This window comes from Haliotis cracherodii, unplaced genomic scaffold (assembly GCF_022045235.1).
Source record: "Haliotis cracherodii isolate W230 unplaced genomic scaffold, xgHalCrac1.p SCAF_13, whole genome shotgun sequence".
NCBI classification, from domain to species: Eukaryota; Metazoa; Mollusca; class Gastropoda; order Lepetellida; family Haliotidae; genus Haliotis; species Haliotis cracherodii.
The window spans coordinates 33,211,138-33,230,094 of record NW_027266268.1 but is presented as its reverse complement, the minus strand read 5'-3'; the positions used below and the strand labels follow the sequence as shown (position 1 = coordinate 33,230,094).

Genomic DNA, 18,957 nt, shown 5'->3' with positions numbered 1-18,957 from the left:
TCTTAATAACAAGATTCAAGGCTTTTCAAGGAATTTTGGTGATAAGTTTTAGGCCTACAATTTTAATGTCAACCTTGAAAAGCCTTGATTTTTAATGTCAACCTTGAAAAGCCTTGATTTTTAATGTCAACCTTTAAAAGCCTTGATTTTTAATGTCAACCTTGAAAAGCCTTGATCTTTAATGTCAACCTTGAAAAGTCTTGATTTTTAACATGGACATTGTGATCTGTCTGGCACTACCTGTTGCGTGATGCCTCCTGCTCCCAGTGGCTCCTCATGGCCGACACGTGTCCCGTGAGTGGAGGGGTCGAACGACCTTCCTGGTCGGAGTCTGTGTCTGTTACCATTGGCAACGAAGTGGGAAAGGATACTGTGGCCCCGGAATCTGCATTGCTAAGCATGGCAACTGCCTGCGACTGTTTACACTCCTCCATGACGGGCAGGAATTCACGGAACTCGGGTCTCTCCTGTGACAGAACATACATCCTGAATAGACGTTGGCTTACCTGAGTAGACGTTGGGCTACCTGAGTAAACATTGGCTTACCTAAGTAGACGTTGGGTTCATGAGTAAAAGTTTGGGAACCTGAATAAACATTGGGTTACCTGAGTAAACGTTGGCTTACCTGAGTAAATGTTGGGTTAACCAAAATAAATAAGTATTTGCCTATGAGAAGTACTAACCTTGAATAAATGCATAGTCATACATTAGATACAGTGACTTTTAACAGTATTCCAGTTATACCACAGCATGTCATCTCAATGTGGGAGGAAAGCCTGAAGTGATGCAGGTCTTATACATTTACCAGTTTGGTGAAGCACATGAGCCAAGTATGGTGCTGACAAACCTAGAAACATAATCGGGGCAAATCAGGATCTGAAACGCTTCTGGCATGATCAAGGGATGCAACTCTGCAAAGCAAATTGGGGCACCCTATACAACTAGGTCACCTGTGACCCCCATTAGATGGGAAGCAAATGATAATACTACTGTTGTATGTTGTTTAATGCTGCTGTCAGCAATATTCCAGAAGGTAATGGATGCCTGTAAATAATCTGGACCAGACAAACCAGTGATTAATATAAGTAGCCATCCACGCCATCGGGGAATAATGGCACACTATCAACCCAGTCACCCAACCACGGTTTGAAATAAAAAAAAATATTGCCAGACTGCCATCAGGACCCACACACTGACCTAACTCTTCAGGCCCTCATTTAAAAAAACCCAGCTTTTTGTGATACACATAAATTTACTTCAGGACAAAAGGACAAATTTGAAACTACGGGCCCAATACAAGATCTCCTTGCCATGGGTCTGTGGGCAGGCGCTTACTGCCAACACTACACCAAACCTGACCAACCATGACAAGCATGATTGCTGGACCTATTAGAACCCAGAATCAAGACTTGCTTATTTACAGATCGCTCACATATTGCTGCAATTTTGCTGAGTGCTGTGTTAAACAAGAACAAACAAAGAATAAAAACAAGTGAACTGTCTCCCACCAATACCTACATCAGCATTAGCATGCCAGCCCCGCTGCAGGATGGCCACGATGGGCTTCGGGAAGGTGATGGCAATCGGAGGACGGGTGTTGTGGTACGCCATCTCTGCCGCTGCAGCCGCTGGAACAAGTGGACGTGACAGACGCAATGACAATCAGGAAACAAACGATTGAACATGTCCAGGGGTTTGTTCCACCATGCAATCGTAGCAAAGTCAACATAGACATACGACTATCGTAGCGTTAAAATCACTGTTTGGAACGGGTCCCAGGACCCCATATTGAGATGTAGTGATGGCTGTGGGAGCTAACAGATATATCACCTCTTCTGCTTTATATGTACCACATATCTTAACATTGTTGCACTGTGAAAACATCAAGCCTCTGTACAAGCACATTAAAAAGTGACAATGAATCTCAGTTCTCAGACTGACCATTACTAACTTCTTGTCACTCATTAACTTCGTTCTCAGACTGACCGTTACTAACTTCTTGTCACTGGCTTCAGGGGGGCAGGGGTAGAGTGTACCTGGCTTCAGGGGGGCAGGGGCGGAGTGTACCTGGCTTCAGGGGGGCAGGGGCGGAGTGTACCTGGCTTCAGGTGGATGATGGGCAGGGGTAGAGTGTACCTGGCTTCAGGGGGGCAGGGGTAGAGTGTACCTGGCTTGAGGTGGGCAGGGGTAGAGTGTACCTGGCTTGAGGTGGGCAGGGGCAGAGTGTACCTGGCTTCAGGGGGGCAGGGGCGGAGTGTACCTGGCTTGAGGTGGATGAAGGGCAGGGGTAGGGTGTACCTGGCTTCAGGGGGGCAGGGGCGGAGTGTACCTGGCTTCAGGGGGGCAGGGGCGGAGTGTACCTGGCTTCAGGTGGATGATGGTCAGGGGTAGAGTGTACCTGGCTTGAGGTGGGCAGGGGTAGAGTGTACCTGGCTTCAGGGGGGCAGGGGTAGAGTGTACCTGGCTTGAGGGGGGCAGGGGTAGAGTGTACCTGGCTTCAGGTGGATGAAGGGCAGGGGTAGAGTGTACCTGGCTTGAGGTGGGCAGGGGAAGAGTGTACCTGGCTTCAGGGTGTCAGGGGTAGAGTGTACCTGGCTTCAGGTGGGCAGGGGTAGAGTGTACCTGGCTTCAGGTGGGCAGGGGTAGAGTGTACCTGGCTCCAGGTAGGCAGGGGTAGAGTGTACCTGGCTTCAGGTGGGCAGGGGTAGAGTGTACCTGGCTTCAGGTGGGTGAAGGGCAGGGGTAGAGTGTACCTGGCTTCAGGTGGGCAGGGGAAGAGTGTACCTGGCTTGAGGTGGGCAGGGGTAGAGCGTACCTGGCTTCAGGTGGGCAGGGGTAGAGTGTACCTGGCTTCAGGTAGGCAGGGGTAGAGTGTACCTGGCTTCAAGTAGGCAGGGGTAGAGTGTACCTGGCTTCAGGTAGGCAGGGGTAGAGTGTACCTGGCTTCAGGTGGGTGAAGGGCAGGGGTAGAGTGTACCTGGCTTCAGGTGGGCAGGGGTAGAGTGTACCTGGCTCCAGGTAGGCAGGGGTAGAGTGTACCTGGCTTCAGGTGGGCAGGGGTAGAGTGTACCTGGCTTCAGGTGGGTGAAGGGCAGGGGTAGAGTGTACCTGGCTTCAGGTGGGCAGGGGAAGAGTGTACCTGGCTTGAGGTGGGCAGGGGTAGAGCGTACCTGGCTTCAGGTGGGCAGGGGTAGAGTGTACCTGGCTTCAGGTAGGCAGGGGTAGAGTGTACCTGGCTTCAAGTAGGCAGGGGTAGAGTGTACCTGGCTTCAGGTAGGCAGGGGTAGAGTGTACCTGGCTTCAGGTGGGTGAAGGGCAGGGGTAGAGTGTACCTGGCTTCAGGTGGGTGAAGTGCAGGGGTAGAGTGTACCTGGCTCCAGGTAGGCAGGGGTAGAGTGTACCTGGCTTCAGGTGGGCAGGGGTAGAGTGTACCTGGCTTCAGGTAGGCAGGGGTAGAGTGTACCTGGCTTCAGGTAGGCAGGGGTAGAGTGTACCTGGCTTCAGGTAGGCAGGGGTAGAGTGTACCTGGCTTCAGGTGGGTGAAGGGCAGGGGTAGAGTGTACCTGGCTTCAGGTGGGTGAAGTGCAGGGGTAGAGTGTACCTGGCTTCAGGGGGACAGGAGTAGAGTGTACCTGGTTTGAGGTGGGCTAAGGGCAGGGGTAGAGTGTACCTGGCTTCAGGTGGGCGAAGGGCAGGGGTAGAGTGTACCTGGCTTCAGGTGGGCGAAGGGCAGTTCCCCGGCCAGCAGCTCCCAGAGACACAGGGAGAAACTGAAGACATCTGCCTTGATGCTGTACTTGGTGCACTGAGTGAAGATCTCCGGCGCCATCCAACGCAGATTCTGACATGAAGTAATTTAGTATCAATCGCGTTTCGAGTACTGAGTAATCTTGAACCTTTACCTGAGTAACTCGTAAGGTTGGTAGGATTAACTTTTTAATATTTTCTAAAAGTCAGTTTGGGATTGGCTTTGTTGTATCATAATAGAAATATATAAAACTTTTAACGATTTGATGGAAACATTCACACACTCATAGAGAGTGTGTGAATGTTTATTTCATACTATCAAAACCTTTAGTAATGTCTTTTGTTCTTCATTCAAAGTTTTCACAAGTTCAAAGTAGGTCAGACAACCCCTTTACTTTATTTCTTTTCCTTTTAATTTCCTCCTGATTCACAACTTTCTGTATTATATATTTATTTTGACCTCTGGCCCAACAGGAGTAAAACAAATGATCTGTAAACCAAACGATTAAAACCCCAAGGCTTGACCAAAGCTCCCTGAGTACAGGTGTATGAAGACTGTTCCTACCCCTGGCTGTTTCGTCATGTTGTCCTCTTCTGTCGATCTCAGGAATCTGGACTCTGGGAACAAAGTGAGCACAACTTATGTCCAGTAAAACTGGGCGGTTGGGTAGCCTAGTGGTTAAAGCGTTCGCTCGTCACACAGAAGACCCGGGTTCGATTCCCAACATGGTGCAATTTGTGAAGCCCATTTCTGGTGTCCCCCGCCGTGATATTGCTGGAATATTGCTAAAAGCAGCGTAAAACCATACTCACTCACTCCAGTAAAACAAGAGTTATCGATTAATTTGGTTGCCAATTCATACAATAGTTATATTTTGTTAGAAAAATCCTTCAAATTTAACAGCTATGGTTGCAATCTCAATTTGCAATACTTTACTAATTTTGATAACACTGCAGTTAAATATTGCCCAGGTCAACAGAAATCCAGTTTGGTAGTTTAACACAAAGTAAATAGTCAGTCAGGCCTGGTACTACTTTTCATCAACCCAGCTATCTTTTTGTCTATCCGCCTTCCTGTAAAAGCCAGACCGCCTCCATGGTCTAGTGGTAAAGCGTCCGCCCGGAGAGCGGAAGGTCCGAGGTTCGATCCCCAAACGCGTCATACCAATAGACGTTAAAAGATGGTACTTGTTGTTACCCTGTCTGGCGTTCGGCATTAAGGGGCTAAAACAAGGACTGGTCGGCTCTACTGTGTCTGAGTGGGGTATTGATGTTAAACTGTGGCATGGTATTTCAGTGAGCTAGCACTATAAATCGGCATCAGTCCAAACCAGTACAAGCAGCCACACAAACACTAACACGTACATGCACGTCGCTATATAAGTGCAATAATCTTGGACGCGGCGTTAAACCCCGTTTCACCTCCCCTCCTGTAAAAACCCATATAAGCTGCACAGCATAGTGTTTGTAATGATGTCATTGCCTGACCCTGTTCACAATTTGGGATTTTTAGTTACTCAACCGAACAAACTGGCGGCCATATGGCAGATATTATCACACACATATTTAACTGAAAATAAGTCTGTACTTGTGAACATGCAATCACAAACTCATTACATGTGTCACAAGTAGGGTGTATGGGACTTTATGAACTGAACATTCAGTCACATGTGGTGTACTGGCCCATTCAGCTAGAAAATCCCATACACCCCACTAGACTAAACACGATAAAATCATTGTCTGCCATTTTCTGACACCAACCTCCAAAGTCGGCGACCAAGGCATGTCCGTTCTCGTCCAACAGGATGTTGTGGCTGTTGAGGTCCCGATGGATGATTGGCTGAGGGAGATTGTGGAGGTACTCCATGCCTTTCGCTACGTCGATAACTATCGTCAGTTTGGATTGGATGTCTATCAACCTGAAATTAAACCTCCTCTAATTATTGTTTGCTTTTTAGCGAATGAATTGTTTGAAACGCATTACTTAGAAGTTGACGAATGACAAAGTACTGTAAAGGCGACGTTTTGGTACAGATCCTTATACCCTTGATTCAGCCTTGCTTGACACTGGAAAAAGGATATATGCCGAAACGTCGCCTTTACAGTAAATAAAGAAGTTGTTATCCATAAATTGTGTCTTCTTTGCTGTTTATTATTGTACACAGCAATATTCAAACAATATGATGGCATCCTTGACCAGACAAACCAATGACATGAATTACCTGGTCCACGGTTCATACGAAACTAGAGCCACTATATCTGAGGCACTTTTTGAGCTCTCTTCAAGGCAATGATTACATTTTCAAACTAATAGTAAGACCCATGTGCGCTTTCAAACTGGTTTCTGAGGACATCTAACATTATATTGTCATTGTCAGAATGGGTCTATTTGTACATCCAAATTCACACTACCGTATTTGACGTAACAAGCGCCCAGGGTGCTCTCAAAATTAGAAATAGGGGGCTCTTATTAGAATATTATTTTGGTGGAAAAAAAACAGAATTGAAAGATAAATTTCGTGGTTTATGCTGACAGCCTGAAATGTTTATATACAACAGATATATTTTTCCAGAATTTAATTGCCCATAATTAAGGGTGCATATAGCCATGATAGCACACGAGTGCGTATTATAATACGCGAATAGATAAGTCTTGTGTACATTGATCAATCGGAAGGGGTGCTATTTGGAATTGTTCACTGGCCAATATATTAGCAAATATCGCCGTGGGCGCTTATTAGAGCGGGGTGCTTATTACGTCGAATGCGGTACATCAATCCACACACCAGTGTTTCAGTAATTCCATGAATCACGTTATGGACTAACCTGTTGTCACATGATGTCATCAACATTAATGCCTACTGTGCACACTGACAAGATGAAAGTTCAGATAATTCACACGTAAGTTTGTGTTTTGTACGGGACTCACCTCTTTTGTTCATGAAGCAGGCTAAAGAGGGAGCCACCAGACACGTACTGAGTCACGATGGCAAATTGCTGGAAATCAAACATTTAAAATATGAATCAAGACCAATTCAACTTCTAGAACATAGGGTATATGTACTACATATTTTCTTAACCACTGCACTAACTTGGATGAGTTTAATAAGAAAAGTCAAAGCAAACAAAAAAAACATTTCAATTTTTTTTTTGTTCATGGAAGTAAAAACATAAAACGTTTGTAAATGTGCATTGAAGAGTTAACTCGTAAAGATCCGGTTTAGAATAGGTCTTCAGCAACACATGCTTGCCGTAAAAGGCGACTATGCTTGTTGTAAGAAGCGACTAAAGGGATCGAGTGGTCAGACTTGCTGACCTGGTTGATGCATCCTATCCAAATTGTGTGGATCAAAGCTCATGATATCAATCACTGGATTGTCTGGTCCAGACTGCTTTTTACATCAATTACTTCATAAATGCAAAAACATATTGAAGTGAATTCTCATAAATTAAATATATTTTCAAACTGATTATGTTGCTTTGTCAGCCAATCAAATGCAAGAAAAAGAATCAGAATCACTTGCAATTTATTTATTCTATTTAATCACATCCCCACCAATGAACATATTCTAAAGGAAAATATTTTTTTTCAACAGCCTATAAATTTTCTTATCAATTCAAATTAAATTGTAAGACAAACACAACATTTTAATGGCCAGACAAAAATATATTCTATCACCAAAGGAAAACAATGACACTTTCAGAAATAACAGAATGTGTTACTGAGATCATTCTGATTGGATTGTTTTAAACCCTCCCTTCCTTTGTGTGAACAATAAATATTTTTATTTTTATTTAATTTAAGAAAGAGCGAGTGTCTTACTATTTCCTTGAAGACATGTGACAGACCTGGGGATTCATAACATATCAGACGCCTAAAAGACAGTATGGTATCAATGTCACTGAATCTACTTACACTAGGGTCATCCAAACAAGCTCCGACGAAGTTGATGACATAAGAGCTCTTCAACTTGGCTAAGATGGCAACCTCTCGACAAAACATGTCCACGTCGGACTTGGCACCGAAGGAATTCGCCCTGTATCTGGAACCAAAGACCATCATGAGCGACACAAGGATATATGCGGTTCACTGTCTCATACAGGGATGCCTTTCACTTATAAACCTCTGACGTGTTTGTGTAACCCTGTGAGTTGTTTTTTACATGGTTGAATTCCCAGTTTAAATGTAATCCCTTGCAGTTTGGTTTATAATGATTGTAAAACCTCACATGAGAGCTCACAATTGATTGTAAACCCTCCTATAAGGGTAAAATCATTGTGAACACTCCTATGAGGAGCTACTAACACTTTTATAACAAATGTTATATTTGGGATAACACTTTCTTTGTAAAGTACAGATTGTCGGACTTTCATTTTTTAAGGGAAGCCTCGGTGGCTCAGTGGGTTAGATCGCTGACTTTGTGTGCTGGCGATTAGGTGTCTTACTCTGGCAGAGTGGGTTCGAATCCCGGATGGGACGAGATGAACGAGAATCTGTACTTTACAAAGCAAGTGTTATAACATTTGTTACATTTGACCACTTTCTAAATGGCATTGTGTGTTCAACACTTTTATACTTAAAATATTGTAACTGGTGTTTCAAACGTCCAATGTTCTAAAATCGAAACAAGAAATGAAAGTTTTCATTTTGGATGACAGGAATCGAACCTGGAACCTCACATATCGTGTTTACTTCTGTAACCCACTGTCTTCCTACTGGGGAGGTGATGAGAAGTTGTTCAATTTTACATGTCATGAATCCAGTTGGTCCAAGCTGTACATGTTTTTTCTCTCGCATGCTTGGATCAAATTACTTTTATAACGCGACACACACTACTGTTTCACATAAGGTACCTCAATGTTTTCTTATTATCTGAGTCACTTTATAAGTTGGACAAACCACTTTTCCTAGTGATTACTTGTAAACCCTGACAGGGAAGAACATATTGAGTTGGTTGGTTGTTTAACGCCGCACTCAACAATATTCCAGCTATATGACGGCGGTCTGTAAATAATCGAGTCCGGACCAGACAATCCAGTGATTGATATCATGAGCATCGATCCACGCAATTGGGATCGATGCCATGCATCAACCAAGTCAGCGAGCCTGACCACCCGATCCCGTTAGTCGCCTTTTACGACAAGTATAGTCTCCTAACATACTGAGAGGGCTGTAAGTTTCTCCTTTACCATCTGAACAACCTTGACCTTCTTCCTTACACTGTCAAGGTCACTTGCAGTGCATGCTACCTTCGCCAGATGTTAGTATCAGTACAGATATCACTGTGAGGAGCCATCAAGGGGAACTAACAATCCCATAATGGTGACTGGAACAAGCATGATTTCTAAATTGAATCGGGGGCACGGGTGGCCCAGTCGTCTAAGGCACTGCGATTCGCTGTGCAGCGTTGCGTCCCTTGGACACGCCAGAAACCTATGATTGTGGGTTCGAATCCCAATTGTTTCTAGGTTTGTCAGCACCATACCCGTGCTCGTGGGTTTCACTGAAGTGGTAAACGTCTGAGACCTGCATCACTTGGGGCTTTCCTCCCACATTAAGCTGACACGGCGTGATATAACTGGAATACTGTTAAAAGCGGCTTTAAACCAAACTCACTCACTCACTCACTCTAAATTGAATTGAATTCCAGTGGATATTATCACAGTTATTTAACAAGTGAAAATATGTGCAATATACTGTAACATTGGCGAGGCTTGAGTCCGGATTGATGAAGTAAGTTGAAGGTTGGCCGGGAATTTTCAATTTATTTGTAAACACAGTAAACCTACGTCTTCAATTATCAGTAGAGTTATTTTAGTCATTTGTACAAGTGCTTATTATAGTGAGTGAGTATGGTTTTACGCTGCTTTTAGCAATATTCCAGCAATATCACGGCAGAGGACACCAGAAATGGACTTCACACATTGTACCCATGTGGGAATCACACCCGGGTCTTCTGTGTGATGAGCGAACGCTTTAACCACGAGGCTACCCCACTGCCCCTGCTAATTATAACATCAAAGGTGCAAGTATTTGGAAATTTAGATTAACATGCAAGTCTGTGATAAAGGCAAACCAAATCAGAGACAAACGAAAATGGCAGTCAGTAATTTATACAGTTAGTGTGTTCAGCACGAAAAATAAAAATGCCACATGAAATCTTCCATTTATAAAAAAATTACCATTTCCTCTTGAACAAATTGGGGTTAGCATTGACTGTACCTTTTAATGGCGACTGTCTTTCCCTTGCACTTTCCCTTGTAGACCTTCCCGAAGGAGCCACTGCCGATGGTTTCCTGGAACTCGATGTCTGTGATCTGCAGATGGAACCGGGAGGGAAGGGTGGCTCGCAGCTGCAGCACATCAATCTTCTCTGTCACACACAGCAGGGGAAACAGTCATTAGGAGGGACATTCAGCCTTGAACACTTCTTACTTACATGGGGCGGTTTACCCTACTCACTCACTCACTCTTACTTACTTACCTCCCCATTCTATGATGATAAAGGCACTGAACACATTCACCTCCCATAGCTTTCCTTGCAGCCCGATTCAAATAGCAGTGCAATGAATAAATGTCCAATGAAATGTCACAGCACTATGAGTAGCCATACAATCAAATGTCACATGTCATTGTATGGCTACTCATAATGTTGTGTCTTTTGATTGTATGGCTACTCATATGAGTAGCCATACAATCAAATGACACAACACTAAGAGTAGCCATACAATCAAATGACACAACACTATGAGTAGCTATACAATCAAAAGACACAACACTATGAATAGCCATCCAATCAAATGTCACTGCACTTTGAGTAGCCATACAAACAAATGACACAACACTATGAGTAGCCATACAATCAAATGCCACAACACAATGAGTAGCCATACTATCAAATGACACAGCACTATGAGTAGCCATACAATCAAATGTCAAAGCACTATGAGAAGCCATCCAATCAAATGTCACAGCACTATGAGAAGCCATACAATCAAATGACACAACACTATGAATAGCCATCCAATCAAATGTCACAGCACTTTGAATAGCCCTCCAATCAAATGACACAACAGTATGAGTAGCCATCCAATCAAATGACACAACACTATGACCAGCCATCCAATCAAATGACACAACACTATGACCAGCCATCTAATCAAATGACACAACAATATGAGTAGCCATCCAATCAAATGACACAACACTATGACCAGCCATCCAATCAAATGACACAACACTATGACCAGCCATCCAATCAAATGACACAACACTATGAGTAGCCATACAATCAAATGACACAACACTATGAGTAGCCATACAATCAAATGTCACAACACTATGAGAAGCCATACAATCAAATGACACAACACTATGAGCAGCCATCCAATCAAATGACACAACACTATGAGCAGCCATACAATCAAATGCCACAACACTATGAGCAGCCATCCAATCAAATGACACAACACTATGAGCAGCCATACAATCAAATGACACAACACTATGAGCAGCCATACAATCAAATGTCACAGCACTATGAGTAGCCATACAATCAAATGTCACAATACTATGAATAGCCATCCAATCAAATGACACAACACTATGAATAGCCATACAATCAAATGACACAACACTATGAGCAGCCATCCAATCAAATAACAACACTATGAGCAGCCATACAATCAAATGACAAAACACTATGAGTAGCCATACAATCAAATGACTCAACACTATGAGCAGCCATACAATCAAATGACAAAACACTATGAGTAGCCATACAATCAAATGACACAACACTATGAGTAGCCATCCAATCAAATGACACAGCACTATGAGTAGCCATACAATCAAATGACACAACACTATGAGTAGCCATACAATCAAATGACACAACACTATGAGCAGCCATACAATCACATGACACAACACTATGAGCACCCATCCAATCAAATGACACAACACTATGAGCAGCCATCCAATCAAATGACACAACACTATGACCAGCCATCCAATCAAATGACACAACACTATGAGCAGCCATCCAATCAAATGACATAACACTATGAGCAGCCATCCAATCAAATGACACAACACTATGAGCAGCCATCCAATCAAATGACACAACACTATGAGCAGCCATACAATCAAATGACACAACACTATGACCAGCCATCCAATCAAATGACACAACACTATGACCAGCCATCCAATCAAATGCCACAACACTATGAGCAGCCATCCAATCAAATGACACAACACTATGAGCAGCCATCCAATCAAATGACACAACACTATGAGCAGCCATACAATCAAATGACACAATACTATAATGGAGACACACAAAGACCTGTCTACACTGTGTGGTACAGCATCTGTCCCAATGTGTAGTGTGGCACCTACCTCTGGTCATGCTTCGGAGTTTCCCCAGGGGGGAGGGGACGGACACATAGGACCCGTCCCCCCCAGGCTGTGAGTAGTCACCACAGGCCGATTCATCCTGGGGTCGTTTGTGATGTTTGATGAGCGTCACAATCTGGTCATGACCTGCAGATCAGGAAAATATACAGCTCATTAATCAAAGTTATCTCCCTGTGGACAGCCACAGTGCCTTCAGAATCCCTCCGAAGAGTTAATTGTAGGACGGCACACATAGATTTAGTGGTGTGTTGCCAGAAATGTCGTGGTGTTATTGAGTATTGAATGACTGGAAATTTTATGTGGAATGAACATCTCTTAGGAGTGAGAAAAAATAAAACATTCATATTCAGAAAATGTCTAAAACATTTCTGGGATCCAATCCCATTTAAAATTTCAATCAGTTTGCAGTGACAACTTATATTATTTTTACAATAATTCTATAAAAGGAGTATAAATTCATAGTTCAACAATATTGTTCAAGCTCGTGTGACCTTGAGGCCATCCAATTCACCTTTCTCATAGGCCCACATCAGAGCCGTCTGCTCCTCTTTCTTCTCACTGCCGCCATTTTGGTCACTGACGGCTGCAACAAGGTTCATGTCTGCCCCACTCTCCAACAGGAACTGAACAAGCCGGATGTGGCCGTGGTAGGAAGCACTGTGCAGTGCTGTAACCATGGTAACATGCACATAATTACTTGCACAAATACAGGCAACAAAATTACAAGAAGTACAGTAAAAGTACAGTGAAAGCTCGTTAGTCCAGATCCTGTTTATTCAGAAACTCTGTCTTACATTTGGGAAAATGTTCATCGTGAAAGAGGAGTTGTCACATTTCAATTTTTCTTTAATCTTGAAATTTGTCCAAAAATGCTCAGTGAAAAGATTGTCCAAAATTTTGATGATATTTGATTACTGGTCTGCAGCAAAGGTATGATGACATCCTTTAAAGTTATCTCCCTTTGCTATTTAGTAAATCATGAAACACAGGCATGTGTGCACCCCCATGTTTGCTGACACCTTATGTTTCAACCTATAATGTGTTTATCTTCACTTATTGACTGGGTATAACATGTATAGCGTGCATCTACTTTGCAAAAAACTTTAGATTCGCCCCGCCCAGTGAAATGTTCACTCTGTCCCATGAGCCATGTTACCATGGCACCACCATGTTGCCCTGGTTACCTGTGTGTCCGTCGTTGCCCTGGTAGTTGATGTTGACAACTGGCTGCTCCAGCAGGAACTTGACCAGCTCCAGGTTCCGACCATTTGTACAGGCACTGGGGTCAGAGAGGAATGCATATAGAAATATAAGTGTGGATATGACACATACTTCTGCTCTTATTTCTCAGGGGGCATGGGTGGGCAGTCGTCTAAGGTGCTGCAATTCGCTGTGCAGAGTTGCATCCCTTGAAACCTATGATTGTGGGTTTGAATCCCGGTTCACCCCAGTTATGTTTCTAGGTTTGTCAGCACCATACCCGTGCTCATGGGTTTCACTGAAGTGGTAAACGTCTGAGACCTGCATCACTTCAGGATTTCCTCCCATATTTAACTGACACGCCGCGGTATAACTGGAATACTGTTAAAAGCGGCATTAATCCCAACTCACTCACTCTTATTTCTCATTATATAATTGTTATTCACATAACATTCACGATGCATTACTTTTGATTTCTGGGTCTGTTGACCAACGCGGCGCTCACTCACCTGTGCAATGGCGTCTCACTGAAGATGTTCTCTGTCAGCAGACTCTCAGACTCTGTCAGGTTGATCAGTTGCTTAGCAACCTCTACCTTGGCATTGTAACATGCTCTGAAATAAACAATCACTTGCATCTTAGACAAGTATATAATACACTTGGTCCTCAGGCCATGATTATTGTAAGAAAGTGCCACAGCCCCTGTAGCTCACCTGCTATTTCATCTTATTCTCCTCTGTACCCAAAGTATAGAAGTTCCAAGGACATACACACATGTATTTCATGGCAATTTCAATGTATTTGGAACCATTGCAACAAGAAAGAAAAAATATCTCAGATTTAAACAATGATTATAGTACATTTTTTAAACAAAAGCTTCTATTATGTAACTCACATCCATGCTTACGTAGATTAGGAAGCTATATTTGCAACAATCCTTCTCTTATTGAACAAATCTATGAACTGTAAAGTCAAACTGTTATATAGTAGGCCATGCATGGAGTTATCTCCCTTTGGACACATCATGCCCTCAGAAACCATGCTGAATCGTAGGACTCCACTTACAAATGCAGTGGAGTGTCGCCGTAGATGTTGGTGGCGTGGGGATCAGCCTTGTGGTCCAGGAGGTAGTGCAGAATAACAAGATGGCCGCTCTTGCAGCAGAAGTGAACCGGGCGATGTTCTTCATCATCCTTCACATTCACTGAGAAGAGAACAATCACCATGACAACTTCCATCCAAGATGTTCATATTAGTGATGTTATGAAATAGATTGTTCAAGAGTGACATAGTCAGGAAAGTTATAATGTCAATAAATGGCATCACAACCCCTAGATGACTTCAATCTTCTAGATGATGTGTTAATCAACTAACTGTCACATCTTACCCTCTGCCTCTGTGACATCACACAGCTTACTGTCTGCCTCAGTGATATCACACAGCTTACAGTCTGCCTTTGTGACATCACACAGCTTACCGTCTGCCTCTGTGACATCACAAAGCTTACCGTCTGCCTTCTGCTGAGATGTCCCTTCCACCAGAAGCTGAGTGATTTTCAGGTAACCTTTAGCACAGGCCAGGTGTAGAGGTCGATCACCCACACCCCCACTCACGTTGATGTCCGCGCCCTGTGATATCAACAGTTCAACCATCTGGAAGAACAAACATTTAAATGCATTAAGAAATAATCAAAACCAAAAACAATTGATAAAGTGACAAAAAACACAAAGAAATGGCTATTCAAAAGGGAGATAACTCAAGGTTACCATGGCAATGGAATCATAATTTGTTCGTCATGTTACCTTTTCATGACCGAAATAGGATGCTACATGGAGAGGGGAGAATCGGACAGCATCTTCTACATCGACTGTGGCACCATGTTCAAACAACACTCTTGCTATCTGCAAATCAGAGACAAACACGTCAAAAACAAAACAATTTATTACAAAAAATATGATGACAAAAGCTGTTTTAATACCTTAAGTCGAGGAGTGGGGGTCAACAGGTCAAAAATTTCTATCCAACATAATTAATTTTTCAGAGGACTTACAGTCAACAATATCAGCTCTTCAATCTCATGCTATACTACTAAAAAAAGTTAAGGATCACCCAATCATTAAATATTATTACGATTAATCTGTCAAGCAGATACATTAACTATAGCAATAAGAAAGTATTGGGTGGTTCTAAACAATATTTGAGTAGTATATGTTTCGATAAAGTTAATATATGTATATAATGGTTCTGTATATGAATTATGTTTTGTTTTCTTAAAATATCTTTGGGATGTCAACATTTTCACAGTAAAGTATTCATGTGTGCAGGGGTATGTCTCAAAACTTAATGGACTAATTATTTTATCAAACTTCCAAGTTTGGATCTGCTCCCTCACCCCACTGGAGCCTCACCTCATGATGCCCGCACATGGCTGCGATGTGGAGCGCCGTGACGTCACTGTTGCCGAACTGATTCACGTCTGTCCCTGCTTCCGCCAGACACTCCACCAAGTCCACATCTCCCTGTCAACACATCCATGCAAGTTTAGAGGTGAAGTGAAATTGGGTTTAACATCGCGTCCAAGATCATTGCGCTTATATAGCGACGTGCATGCACGTGTGTGTGTGGCTGCTTGTACTAGTCCGGACTGATGCCGATTTATAGAGCTAACACACTGAGATATCATGCCGCAGTTTAACATGGATACCCCACTCAGACACAGTCCTTGTTTTAGCCCTTAAATGCTGAGCGGCAGACAGGGTAACAACAAGCACCATCTTTTAACGTCTTTTGGTATGACGCGGTTCGAACCCTGGACCTTCCGCTCTCCGGGCAGACGCTCTACCACTTGACCACGGAGGCGGTCTGCAAGTTTAGAAGGCTTGTGACTGAATGTAGAATGTCTTACCAACATGCGTCTGTACAGATATAGTTAATCAACACGATAACCGAGTTGCTGTCATGGAATGAGATATCGACATGCAACACAGTAGCTAGCAAATAGCTCTCAGGTCCCCTTGGAGTTTAAAGGTTTCGTTTGTAAATGAAGCTAAGCTTATACACCCACACTCACTCACTCACTCTCTTACTCTTACTCTCTGCTACACACTCACACTCAAATTCTCACTCTCCCCCCAGACACACACACACCTAACTCACACACTCTCACTCACTCATCCACACACACACAAATATCTCACTCCAACACTGTCACTCACACTCACACACACACACACTCACACACACACACACACACACACACACACACACACACACACACACACACACACACACACACACACACACACACACACACACAATATCTCACTCCAACACTCTCACACACACACACACACACACACACACACGCACACACAAATATCTCACTCCAACACTCACACACACACACACACACACACACACACACACACACACACACACACACACACACACACACACACACACACACACACACACACACACACACACACACACACACACACAAATCTCACTCCAACACACTCACTCATCCACCCAACTCACTCACTCACACACCCACGGAACTCACACTCACTCACACACATCCAAGTCACTCACTCACCTGCTCACTCAGTCTCTCATCTACCCACAATCACTCATCTGCTGACTCACTCACTCACTCACTATTACCTTGTAACTGGCAAGATGCAAGGGAGAGAACTGGTTTTTTGACAGCTTGTCAATATCACTTCCTCGATCCAGCAGCAGTCTTATCAGATCTCGGCCAGCTGCAAGAAGCCAGGAGGAAGGAGAGACGTGAATAATGCTGATGGATTACACATATAAGACAACATTGATAACATCACCATGCCCAAAGACCATATCACTCATCATAGCTGGGGGACAAACATTGGGCACTGGGCACTTATTCTACGCCTGAATTGCCACAGTCAGACAAACATTGGGCACTGGGCACTTATTCTACGCTTGAATTGCCACAGTCAAACATGGGGAACTTTGGACCTATTCTACGATTGATTTGCCACAGTCAGGCAAACATTGGGCACTTTGGACCTATTCTACGCTTGAATTCCCACAGTCAGACAAACATGGCATACTGGGGACTTATTCTACACTTGAATTCCCACAGTCAGACAAACATGGGATACTGGGGACCTATTCTACACTTGAATTCCCACAGTCAGACAAACATGGGATACTGGGGACCTATTCTACGCTTGAATTCCCACAGTCAGACAAATATTGGGAACTGGGTACTTATTCTACGCCTGAATTGCCACAGTCAGACAAATATTGGGCACTGGGTAATTATTCTACGCCTGAATTGCCACAGTCAGACAAATATTGGGATACTGGGGACCTATTCTACGCTTGAATTGCCACAGTTCGACAAAATTGGGAACTGGGTACTTATTCTACACCTGAATTGCCACAGTCAGACAAATATTGGGCACTGGGGACCTATTCTACACTTGAATTCCCACAGTCAGACAAACATGGGATACTGGGGACCTATTCTATGCTTGAATTCCCACACTAAGACAAACATGGGATACTGGGGACCTATTCTATGCTTGAATTCCCACAGTCAGACAAACATGGGACACTGGGGACCTATTCTACGCTGGAATTCCCACAGTCAGACAAACATGGGACACTGGGGACCTATTCTACGCTGGAATTGCCACAGTCAGACAAACATTGGGCCCTGGGGACCTATTCTACGATTGAATTCCCACAGTCAGACAAACATTGGGCCCTGGGGACCTATTCTACCCTCGAGTTCCCACAGTCAGACTAACATGGGTAAGTGGAGACATCAGTCATCTCTAATCTCAACTCACCTCCGGAGAGACAACAGATGTGGAGGAGAGTGAGGCCAGAGTCCGTCTTGTCGTGCACAGCATCATCCGTGAACAGCTCCTGGACCCGCTGGGTGTCACAGTGGCTGCACACAAGACTCGGAGTCAGTGAAGGCAGTCATGTTTTTGTCACTAGCATCATAGGCAAGAGGGGGCACGGGTGGCCCAGTCGTCTAAGGCGCCGCGATTGGCTGTGCAGAGTTGCGTCCCTTGGGCACATCAGAAACCTATGATTGTGGGTTCGAATCCTGGTTCACCCCAATTATATTTCTAGGTTTGTCAGCACCACACCCGTGCTCGTGGGTTTCACTGAAGTGGTAAACGTCTAAGACCTGCATCACTTCGGGCGTTCCTCCCACATTAAGCTGACACGCCGTGATATAACTGGAATACTGTTAAAAGCAGCGTTAAACCCAACTCACTCACTCATCAAAGGCAAGTAGTATCATGCCTTGTACGACACCAAGGAGTGGCTTCAATAAGTGTACCAACATTGGAAATCAACGATAGTTTTTGTGTGAAGAGCAACTTTACTGAACAAAACAAGGATGGATCATGAATATTTTGGGAGATATTTTTTGTAGGGAAGACTGAGCACACAATTTAATAAAAAAATCCTCAAAACTTTTGAAGATCCCTTTTAGTTCAGCATAGTTTTGCACCTACCATTTTTACTCAATTAAATATTTCAGGGATTTAAAGAGTTTTTACCCCTGTTGCACTGGATAA

General features: G+C 43.7%; 1 protein-coding gene across 1 annotated transcript in view; it reads right to left on the bottom strand.

The window, feature by feature from the left end:
* LOC139459872 (serine/threonine-protein kinase TNNI3K-like) overlaps positions 1–18,957 on the bottom strand; it is a 38,811-nt gene that overhangs the window by 13,803 nt on the left and 6,051 nt on the right. Inside the window, exons 4-21 of the mRNA XM_071241583.1 lie at positions 18,211–18,314; positions 17,036–17,133; positions 15,778–15,888; positions 15,172–15,270; positions 14,877–15,021; positions 14,435–14,573; positions 13,879–13,983; positions 13,354–13,448; positions 12,681–12,836; positions 12,152–12,295; positions 9,971–10,121; positions 7,664–7,790; positions 6,677–6,744; positions 5,509–5,666; positions 4,313–4,365; positions 3,709–3,841; positions 1,519–1,628; positions 241–467 (exon numbers count right to left, since the gene is read on the bottom strand). Of these exons, the coding sequence (XP_071097684.1) occupies positions 241–467; positions 1,519–1,628; positions 3,709–3,841; positions 4,313–4,365; positions 5,509–5,666; positions 6,677–6,744; positions 7,664–7,790; positions 9,971–10,121; positions 12,152–12,295; positions 12,681–12,836; positions 13,354–13,448; positions 13,879–13,983; positions 14,435–14,573; positions 14,877–15,021; positions 15,172–15,270; positions 15,778–15,888; positions 17,036–17,133; positions 18,211–18,314 (2,223 nt within the window). The remainder of the gene's footprint in view (positions 1–240; positions 468–1,518; positions 1,629–3,708; positions 3,842–4,312; positions 4,366–5,508; positions 5,667–6,676; positions 6,745–7,663; positions 7,791–9,970; positions 10,122–12,151; positions 12,296–12,680; positions 12,837–13,353; positions 13,449–13,878; positions 13,984–14,434; positions 14,574–14,876; positions 15,022–15,171; positions 15,271–15,777; positions 15,889–17,035; positions 17,134–18,210; positions 18,315–18,957) is intronic.